Consider the following 10,818-nt stretch of genomic DNA (forward strand, 5'->3'; position numbering starts at 1 on the left):
ACGCGCTGGTCTCCGAGCCCTCCACTGCCAAAGCGCAGCGTTTCTGTTTCAGCTTTCGAGAGCAGCCATGGGGGCGGGAGGGGGGGGGGGAGAGGTGCTGGGAAAAAACTCTTGTCAGGATCATCTGGAGTTTTTAAGGGAAATGAATTATGTCTCTTCCGTGCTTTGGTGGCCCTTTGCTCTTGAATTATAGCAGAGAAGGATTTCGCTAGAGCTACAGGGGGACCGTGCGATCTCGTTGGTTCTCCCTCTGCTGTCCTCTAGGTTTTACCAGTGATGATATATTTTCCTACAGCTTATGCCCAGCTCTGTGACCACACCACCTTATCTAAAATACAGAAAATTTCATCATCATCATCATCATCATCATCATAGCAACAACCTGCTGGAGCCCAACCGGCTTCACACTTTGCAAATATTGGAAAGGAACTGGTTGCAGTGGGAACTATTAACATCTACCGAGTATTTTGTTATAGTAATTAAAGAAGAAGAAAAAGCAGAAGGTCGCCATGTTAGGATGCAAACTCCTACACTAATACATCAAACAATATGTCACTATTGATTTTTTAAAAACAGCTACAGCAACCCACAAACAGAAAGTGTTATAGGATTAGCTCAATAGTACCAAACCCCCCCCCAAAAAACCCCAAAAGACCGCACCACTCTCCCAGTATTAGTACACACAATACTCAGTGCTTAAAACGTTTAGGCAAAATGCGGTACAAAAAGTTTATTTCTTAGCTCTTCTCTGCAGCTCGCTAACCTTGAAGCCACATGTGTGCTGTGTACATAAGCATATTTTTTTAAAGTGAGGAATAAAAAACACAGTATTAGAAGCATAACTTTGAAAAATAACATGCATCTAAATTTGGAAGAAGAAAACACACACACGAGATTAGAATAAGCTTTACAGCAAAAAATGTCCCTTACCTGGAGGTATGTTCATTCCTTCTGCCTCTGGTTAGAAGAAATACTACTAGTACTAGTGCTACTAATAATATATTTTTATAAAAAGGCTAGTAATCATCCTAATCAAAGATGGAGGGGGAGGGGAAGAAACCCTGGGAAGGAAATATTGATGGGATATTGGAGGGTTATTTAATTTTTCCTCCAACCACAGTGTATTATCCTGATGCAATAAAGCCAGGCTGTAATGTAATTTTAAAATATATACGTCCAAGCAAATAGTGGGGACAGAATATGACAAGTGTATTTCGACATTATAATTCAAGTGGGCTCCACCTACCACCCGCCTCCCAATTAATGGCCTAACCAAGTTGCAAGAGCCTGCATTGGCCAGACCTGAGAGCGAGCGAGAAAGAGACAGGCAGAGGAGAGGGGGCGAAAAGTGTCATTGAGGCGAAGGGATCGCCTCCCAATCAACAATAACTTGTTAGCAAGAGTCAATTACCTCGCCTCTGCCTCTCGCCGTCTTTTTTCTCCCCCCAGCCCGAGGAAGAGGCACGGGCGCCTCTTTGCTCTTCCCTCACTCGCGGAGAGCCCCCCTTTTTCGCTGGGGAGACAGAGAGAGAGAGAGGGAGAGAGGTGGGGGCGAAAGGCAGAGCCGGGACGATTTGGGGGGTGTATCCGAAAATAGCAGCGGAGACGAGCGGAGAGGGCGAGAGAAATAAAGTGGCTCGGGAGCGCCTCGGTCACCTCTTTCCCGGGCAGGACTGCGAACCGTGGCCGTCCAAGGACGGCTCCCACAGCCCTCCTTTCTCCGCGGCCCGCAGCCCCGCGCGCCGGGGGAGTGGAGGGCCTGAAGTTGCGCGGTTTGCCAACATTTTCTTGCCTTTTCCCCCCTTCCCCCGCCTCCTCTCCGGGTTTCTGCGTTGGTGGCTGCAGAAAAGCGAGCGGGAGAGAGGAGGGGGTCACGCGAGGCAAAGAGCGAGCCAGAGAGGGGGACGGGGGCGCCGTGGCGGAGACGGAGAAGAGGAATCCCCAACGCCCGCCAAGCATGACTTCCAAAGACGACGGCAAGGCTGCCGCGGTGGAGGAGCGCCGGAGGAGCCCGCTGGACCACCTGCCTCCGCCGGCCAACTCCAACAAGCCTCTGACGCCCTTCAGCATCGAGGACATCCTCAACAAGCCCTCGGTCAGGAGAAGTTACACCATCTGCGGGACTGCCCACCTGCTCTCGGCCGCCGAGAAGCACCCGCCGACTGCCCTGCCCCTTTCCAGCCGGGCGCTGCTCTCGCAGACCTCGCCTCTCTGCGCCCTCGAGGAGCTGGCCAGCAAGACCTTCAAGGGGCTGGAAGTCAGCGTCCTGCAGGCAGCCGAAGGTAACCGCCGCAGCGCCTTCGCGTGCTTCTCGCTCGCCCCTGCCTCCCTTCCTTCCTCCTGGCTAGTGATGAGTCGGGGGGGGGGGGGTCGTGGGGAGAGATGGTCGCGCTTATGGAGGGCATCAGCTGAGAACTTCACCTGCTTTGGAAACGAGGGCCAAGGGAACGGCGCTTCCCCGGGGTGTCAGGCCACGGAGAGGCTCCCAAGTAAGCCAAAGCACCGGCTGCACCTTGGGCCGTGCCAGAAGAATGTGGGAAGATGCCACAGACCATTCCTCCCCTCCCCTCCCCTCCCCTCCCCCGAACAGCGTATATTTATAGATTAAGCAACCCGCGCGTGAAATCTGTGTGACAATTGCCCTTAGTCGATCCCCCCTCCCCCCAAAATTATACCGATTTCCCCGAACACGATCAACTCTCGGTGGCCATTAAGACGCCGAGTAAAAGATTAGGCCTACTTTCATGGTGGTGGGAGGGGAAGGACAGAACCCGGCTCCGTGAATCCGAATTGCGCTGCGTGCTGCCTGCCTGCCTGCCTGCCTGCGCTCGCGCGCGCACACGGACGACGCTCTCGTGTTTTGCTTTGTCTGGGTGCAAATTAAAACCACAGTCGCAACAAGCATCCTCAAAGGCGCTTGAGGGGACTCAGAGGAGGGGAGCGCGGGCGCAAGTGTTTGCTTTGGGGCCTGTTGGTGGCGGGGGGGGGGCGTTGGGCGGTTTACAACAGCTCTGCGCCTCCTGTGCCCTCAGCCAGGGATGGGGGGCGGGCGGGCGGCGCGCGTGGCGCGTGGCGGGTCCCCACGCGTGTGCGGGGTGCGGGAGAGAGACTGAAAAGCGTTGTTCTGCCTGTTTGCAGGAAGGGATGGGATGACTATATTTGGCCAGAGGCAGACTCCCAAGAAGCGGAGGAAGTCTAGAACAGCCTTTACGAACCATCAGATCTACGAACTGGAGAAGCGCTTTTTGTATCAGAAGTACTTGTCCCCCGCCGACCGCGACCAGATCGCTCAGCAGCTGGGCTTGACCAATGCCCAGGTGATAACGTGGTTTCAGAACCGCAGGGCGAAGCTCAAGCGGGACCTGGAAGAGATGAAGGCAGACGTGGAGTCTGCCAAGAAACTGGGACCCAACAGCCAAGTGGATCTTGTAGCCATCGCCGAGCTGGAGTCTCCCCCGGAGGGGAGAGCGAAGTCGCGCTCCCTGTCGCCCACCCACCGCCCCAAACATGGACTGGAAAGCGCCGGCCACCTCCAACTGTCGCCGGCCTCTCCTCTCACGGACCAGCCGGGCAGCAGCAAGGACTGCTCGGAGGACGAAGACGTGGAAATTGACGTTGATGACTGAGTGCTGGCGGCGGTCGCTTCCTCCTCCTCCTCCTCCTCCTCCTCCTCCTCCCTCCTGCGCCCGCCCTTCCTTTGCCCCGCAAACAAAAACAACCAAGAAATCGACAAATTCCCCCCTCCCCGCCGCCCGCCGCCGCCGCCGCCTTTCCTCTCTCCCTTCCACACACTCAAGGAGAGAACTGTCCCTCCAGAGCCTGCGTCGCAGTTCCCGAAAACACGTCGGACTGTAGGGGAACCGCAGCTCAGCTTCCTCGGCAACTCAATACAGGCAGAAATTTTTTTCAACAAAAGCAATAAGCAATATAAAGTAATCACAGTGATAATGATGATAATGATGATGATGATGATGATAATAAAAGTAAGAAACAATATCCCAACGGCTGCCATCCAGGTAGCTATCATTTTTGGAACGGTGCAATTATGGATAGCTTCTGTATAAATATTTAAGCATATCTATTGAGTACTAGGTTCATATTTTGAGGAGTTGAATTTTTATTATTAATGATATAATTTTTCAGTTGCTGTTTATAAAACAAGTCATAACTTCGAATAAATGCCACTTCTTCCATGCTTTGTTAGACAGTTGTTTTGGAAGTGGTTTTTTTTTCTTTTTTTTGGGGGGGGGGCATAAATAATCTCTTCATCTGAGATTTAAGTTAGACTGTGGTTAGCAGTTGCAATTGGTCCTTCCCTGCCTTTTTTGTTTTTGCATGTTTCCTATATGCACGACCTTTATTTTTTATTTTATTTTATTGGGTTGTTTGCTTAAAACTTTAGTATTTGATTTTATTTTTCTGGGATTCTGGGGGAAGGGGTGAAATGGGTCCTAGTGCAAGTTTTAAAAAATATACTTTCTTTTTCCATCCACTCCCATCCCAGACTTGGTCTCCAATGAGATTTCTGCCTCATTTTACCAATTAAAAGCTATTTTTACCATTTACTGCTATTGTTGTGCTTTTATTAAGAAAAGGAAAAAAGCTACCTTTCGTATTTTTATATGAAGGTGGTTTTAAGAAAAGAATCTAGACATATTTTTTACTCTTTTTTAGAATTGTTTTGCATGCTATGGAAATAATAAAACTAATACTACTGCTAATAAGAATAAAGACCAGATCTAGCCATCAACAGATGGAAATATTAATGCTATAAATATAACTGTACAGACTTAAAATGTTTTTCTTTGATATGTAAAAAAGAGGAAAAAATAAGGCCTGCTTATTTAAGTTACAGGGACAATGTTGCTTTATATCCTGTCTCTTAGAGTTGTACAGACAAGTCTTTTTCCGATACAATAAAACCTTTACAATTTTAATATTAACTTTTAAGGTTTTCTTTGGAATAAAAATCCTTAGATGGCCCATGTGCTCATGGTTACAAACTGAATTCCTTTCATAACTTGAGAAATAGTGCAAGTGAGTTTATATTTTCAGCTGCAGTGGGGGAGTACAGCAAGTTAGCTATATCTGAGATGTAGTTAACTGTCAAGAAGAAACCTGAATTCATAACAGAACAAATAAACAACTCTATACATAGAGATCAAGGGATATCCAAAATTGTATCTGATGGGTTTGTAACATCCTCACATAATATTGCTTTAAGGTTAGTGGTCTGCGTGTGTGTGTGCATGCACATGTGTGTGAGAGATACCAAACATTGTGTGCATGTGTTATGTGTGTGTATCCACACACATGTCTGTTCTAAAATATAATCTATAAAACATGATTATAGGCTAAATCAGGGCCATGTAGCACTGCATCCATGTTTTGTGACTAGAATGGTATTTCTTGTGGACTATGGTATGGTGCGCAAACCCCCCCCCCCGCTCCAACTGGCAACTAACAACATATTTTTAATCAAGTTTTTATCACTAAACCTTGATGGAATCATCCAGTATTAATACAGACAATAAAACCATTTTTCTTTTGTAATAAAGCAGAGGGTGGGCTGAAAAGGGAAGTACACAAATACATAAAATGGTGATTTATTTTTCTGCAGGACTGTCCAAGGGAAAAAAAACCAACCCCCCTAACACACCCCATCGCAGGTAAATATTACTTTCTTCATTATCCCATACCTCTCTCGTACTCATTGAATTCAAACCCTTCTTTATGTTCCTCTAATGTGTATCTCCCCTCCCCATAATAGGGCGCTCTGCCTTTTTGACCATCAACGTGTGTTTCCCTATTCTGGGTAAAATTTATGTGAGAAAGACAAATCTGGTCTACATAGTGGCCAAGTTAAAGTGGGGGTGGGGTGGAAGAGATCTGGGTCCCGACTAGAGAAGGGGGGACAGTGTGGCCTGCAGAGGGAGGGGGAGTGTTTTGGGGGCCAGTTTCTCTGAGGCGAAATCAATCTTTCTCCCCTTTGAAAATGGATGGCGTTGTAATTTTTAGCGTAAAGCATGAAAACTGGGGACAAATGAGGCCTCTTCTGTGAAGTGACAAGCGACAATGGAGCATGCTCTGCCTCCTGCGGCTCGCCATGCTGAAACAAGCGTGCGCCTCCACCGCAAAAAGGGCCGAACCGCTTGGAGACCATATGGTTTTTGAATTTTCCTCACAATTTCCAGACAATTTGATGGATTAGGTTAACCCTCCCTTCCACTGTTTAACTCCACAATAATGGGAGTGGAGCTGCTTTTCTCCCTCCTCCGTCCCCCACCTCCGTCAACTGCCCTGCCCCCCAACACTGGGGCATCTGTGCCTTTAGATGGGGATCCCATTCTTCTCCTTTCTCTCTTGGCATTTGGAACAAGTCTATGAATTACAATGAAAGGCACTTTCTTTAGTATTATTTGGGAAAGCACTTCTCTGCCTCTGCCTCTCTTCTCCCCCCTTTTCTTTATGGGGAGGGGGGTCTGTTTGCAATGGATTTGTTTGACTTCTGTCCAGATATCACGCGAAGCCTTCAATCTTGTCCTTAAGTGTTTTTATGCTAAGCAGGCAAATCGTAAAGGCTGAGAAACTGTGACATTTATGTGAAGATCTAGTTAAAGGGCTTTATTTGTTTTCTTTATCTGTTCTTTCCCTCCCCTCCCCCTGCAGTTTCTCTTTCTCTTCTTCGCCCCCCCCCGCACGCCGCAGCTTTTATTCTTTTGTCTTCAAATGGATTTAATGAGGCTGCAAAAACACTACAATTCAACGTAAGCAAGAAATGTGTTTTTGTTTTGTTTCCTCGCAAAAAAGAAAAGAAAAGAAAGCAAAGAAAAGAGGGGGGAGAGGAAAGGGAAGGGAAGGATTGCGGAGCAGGTGGGTGTAGGGGGAACAGAGCTGGAGTTCATTTGGACTTTTGAGCTATTGACTCCCGTGTGCAAACACAAGAGATGGATGGAACCGGCGGCAGCCCCACGCAAGTTCGCCGCACGTGGCTCCCACAAGCGGAGCCTTTCTTTGCTCGGGTCTGCAGCGTGTTAATTTGGCCGGGCCACAAAGACGTGGCGGGATTGTTGCCCGCCGCTCGTCCTGCGCGGTTTGTCAACAACATTTCAAAGAGCGACACACGATCCTCGGAAGCCCCGTGGCGTACGTCTTAGGACTGGGACGAATTTTCCCACCTCGGGCGTTTAGGGGCGAGGGAAGGAGACGGAGAAGGCGGGGGTCCCCTGTATTCGCCCGCCCGCCTGCCTCCACGGGCCTTCGTTAGATGGCTCGTCCGCACGAGACGGAAGAAGAGTTTGGCCATCGGAGCCTAGGACAGGGAGCGTGTCTTCTGCCTCAGATACGTCGGGGTTTTCGTGCGTGTCTCCACAGGGTGGTGGTGGCTGAGTACGTGCCGACTTGGCATCGATGTGGCTCCTGATCAAGCTCGCTTCCGAATCAGAATTGAAACTGCGCCGCAGCGCTTCTCAGTTCTTTCTCCAGCTGGGTCCAGATTAACCAAAGAAGCCAGAAAAATTATAGCCAGACCAGGGAAGATAAAAAAGCAGGGCGGTCACGGGGCGGGGGGAAAGACCCAAACAATTCATGTTTCCATCTCAGGGTATATTGTAACTCTCTCCGGTAGCCCCAACGTGAAGCTGATGGGTTGTTTATTTTCCGAGACAGACGGAGATTTGTGGAAAGGGGTGTTTCAGGCGAAACAAGAGACATCTTGACACCCAGACGTGCCAACCCTGAGTGGACATTTGATGAAATCACCACTCGACACAAAGCCCCGAGCTAGTGAGACTTTTATCTCTCGCCAAAAGAGGGGCAGTGGGGAGGAGGGGGCAGTGGGGGCGAAATGGCATTTTAACCCCATACAATGATGTGGGATCCACGTTTCTAAACGGACTCGTGCAGGTCTAACGGGATACTCTGCGCCTGAGAACGCCGGACGCCTGACAAAAGAGGAATCCCTCGCACTTCCCTTCCTAGCACGGATGGATCTCGTGCCCCCACTGCGACTGTAGGAACTGTGCAAAGAATGCGTGCAAAGCCAAACCGAGACCCCCTAGACAAAGCAAAGCCCAAGCATAAACGCGGGACTGGGAGTGGGACTGGGACAGGCAAAATTCTTAGCACTACAGAACGTTATCTAGTTAGGCTGGGTGTAAAGGAAACCCTTATACCTTCCGAAATAAGTTGCGCTTGCTTCTAGAAGAGGGGGCTCCGAGGGGCCCCACCAGTCCTTAAAACCGCTACTGAAATGACACCTTCCGCTGGAGCACCTTCCGGAACTCCAGCACATTTCACACCACGATCCTAAACCTTCAAAGTCGGGTTGGTGTCCGTGGAACTTATTTCCACTGTTTAGGGTTGGCGCCTTGCAGCCGGATCTTACTTAGGCCTCTTCACCCCGAAGTCAAGTTCCACATCGCTGAAGCCGAAGGGTGCAAAACGATCGCATCCTTCAAGTTACCCAAAACTCTGCTTTACCTGCGATGTTGCCCGTCCGGGAGCAACTTGCGCGCGGGCGGCGCGGGGGAGTGCGAGGCAGAACAAAGGCGCATTTCCAAAATCAATTCCCAGTGGGCCCTCCCCCGCTTCCCCCTCCCGCGTGGCAAGGGCGAGACTCCTGTGCCGCGGATCCCCCGTGTCTGCCCTGCAGCTGAGCCGTGACTCCCTTCCCCACGGTCGCCATCCCGTCCCACCTTCTGCTCCCCCGCTCCGTTCCCGCCGCAGGGACCTGGCCAGGCCGGAGCCTGGCGCGGCAGAGGCGGGGAGGCGAGCTCGGCGAGGGTCGTCTGGAATCGCTGCGCGCGTCCCCCCTTGCGTCTGGGCGCTCGGCGAAGCGGCAGGCTCGGGGTCATTTGCGCTTGTAGGACGCGCTAGATTAGCCGCCGGCTCCGTGTTGGGAGCGCGTGTTTAGCCAACGGAATCCGCGCTGGGTGTTGTTCGCGACCAGCAGGTGCGCTCTTCCGAGCGGGCGCCAGGATTGCTCTCCTGCCCTGCGGGTGGTGGGCGCGACTTCGCCCGCGCCCCGGGGCGCGCGGGGGATGCTCAACCGGGGCGCCTGCCCGGCCCGCTGAGCTCCGAGCCCCTTGCGCGCGCCGAGGCTGCACCCCTCGTCCTGCGGGAATCCCCTGAGAAAGTCTGCACGGGACTTGAAACTCGGCGGGGTGCGCGCGTGTCTGCCGGAGATTTCCTCGCACCTCGCTGGCCCTGTCCAATCCCCTCCTGGGCCCGGCCCTGCGAGGCTCTCCTCGCCACCCAGCCCTCGTCCCCTTTCGGCGAAAGGGGAGGCGATTTGGCGACCTCCTCCTCCCTCCCCCTGCCAGGTTTCCTTTCGGGCCGCGCCTCGCCCCCTCCAACCCTTTCCACATTTTCAGAAGCCGCGGGAAGACCCGAAGTTGCCCCCCCCCGCCGCACCCTCCCCCCGAAGGCTCGCCTTTGTTGGTTGACTTCCCACTGGGCTCCCAAAGGTAATGGCGAGGACCCACACACACGCACACGCACACGCACGCACGCCCTCCTTCCTGGCGGGCTGAGGGAGACGGTTGAGTCAGTGAAATTCAGTTCCTTATTTTATGAGGTGTCAGGGTTGATGTCAGACGTGGCAACGATAACTAATACTACCGTCTGAGAGACCAGAACGTGGTAATTAATCCCAAAGACTTAAGTGTATTTTAGTTCAGGAGGAAAAAAAATCACTAATTCAATCGTCCGGAAAATTGAAGTTTGATGCATGAGTCCCTGTTGAAAGGGAAGGCGCTTCTCTCCCCCCACCCCTTCTTCTCCTTCTTCCCTTCCCTCCCCTCATTTGGATTCCAGATTTGAGGATGAAGTCTCTTCTCTTTCCTCTTTTGGTTGCATCCCTGTGCACACACACACTAAATCACACACTGTTTCATTCACACGCAGGCAACCCAATCAGTGGCAAAGACAATAAATAACAAGGCATTCCTATACATGTTTCCTCAGAAGTATATCTCATTGAGTTCAAAGTGGCTTCTTCCAGGTACGTTTCTGTATAGGATGGTTGCTTTGTAGGGTATTCCTGCAATCTTATGCTGCGTTTATGTGGGAAGAATGCCACTTTACTTTGGCGTTAACTAGTTGTCGCACTTAGGATTCCCTTCATGGCTGCAATCCTATGTGCACATAGCCAGTAATAATCCCAGTGGACCCGTTGCAGCTTAGTGCTGAATATGTTTGTACTGGATCGTGATGCTAAGTATGTCCCCTGCACATATGGTTTCAACGCACACCCACAGCGGCAAATGCACAGAGGTGCACTCTGCACAGTCAGTTCAAAGAGTTCGCATCCGCTCCTTGCACCCCGTTTTTGTCCTTGTCTCTTGCACACGTACATTTTCAGATATACGCGCTTGCACCGACACCACGAGGTGTGCACATAGTTGCAAACCAGCATTACCATACACTATTATTATATTATCCAGCTATTATTATGTACATACCATGGTCTCCCCCCCCCCACACACACACGTCAGGAGGAAACCCCACACCATTTGTAAAATGATGATGCATAGACCCTGGGCTCCTTTAATTCCACTGCACTGACATATTTCCTCACAGCCTCATAAATACTAGTACCATACTACCAGCACCCATAACTAAAAGTCCCTGCTGTGGACACTGGATTAATATTTAGACATTCAGGCGCTGTAGATAAGGTACACACCAAACCCATAGCTGCACATACACAGGACCACAATTCCAAACCAGGACTGACGGCCAATATTGGCCACTTCCTTCTGATACTTACATAATCCTGACCCCGACCTCATTCCCTAAGAGCTGATGCCTGCAAGC

The 10,818-nt window shown here is 50.8% G+C and overlaps 1 protein-coding gene across 1 annotated transcript; it reads left to right on the forward strand.

Annotated features, from left to right (window-relative positions):
• Positions 1-1,957: 1,957 nt before the first annotated feature.
• Positions 1,958-3,626, forward strand: LBX1 (ladybird homeobox 1). Its single transcript, XM_044450226.1, has 2 exons — positions 1,958-2,282; positions 3,139-3,626. The coding sequence occupies exons 1-2, from the start codon at positions 1,958-1,960 to the stop codon at positions 3,624-3,626; spliced, it is 813 nt and encodes a 270-aa protein (XP_044306161.1).
• The last annotated feature ends 7,192 nt before the right edge of the window (positions 3,627-10,818 follow it).

Source organism: Varanus komodoensis, unplaced genomic scaffold (genome assembly GCF_004798865.1).
Source record: "Varanus komodoensis strain SLA01 unplaced genomic scaffold, ASM479886v1 scaffold1, whole genome shotgun sequence".
Taxonomy (NCBI): Eukaryota; Metazoa; Chordata; class Lepidosauria; order Squamata; family Varanidae; genus Varanus; species Varanus komodoensis.

What these genes read in the sequence shown, in the direction of transcription:
- LBX1 (XM_044450226.1), top strand. Translation starts at nt 1,958, where the DNA reads ATGACTTCCAAAGACGACGGCAAGGCTGCCGCGGTGGAGGAGCGCCGG. An exon ending in CGTCCTGCAGGCAGCCGAAG is followed by an intron (nt 2,283 to 3,138) that starts GTAACCGCCGCA and finishes GCCTGTTTGCAG; the next exon opens with GAAGGGATGGGATGACTATA.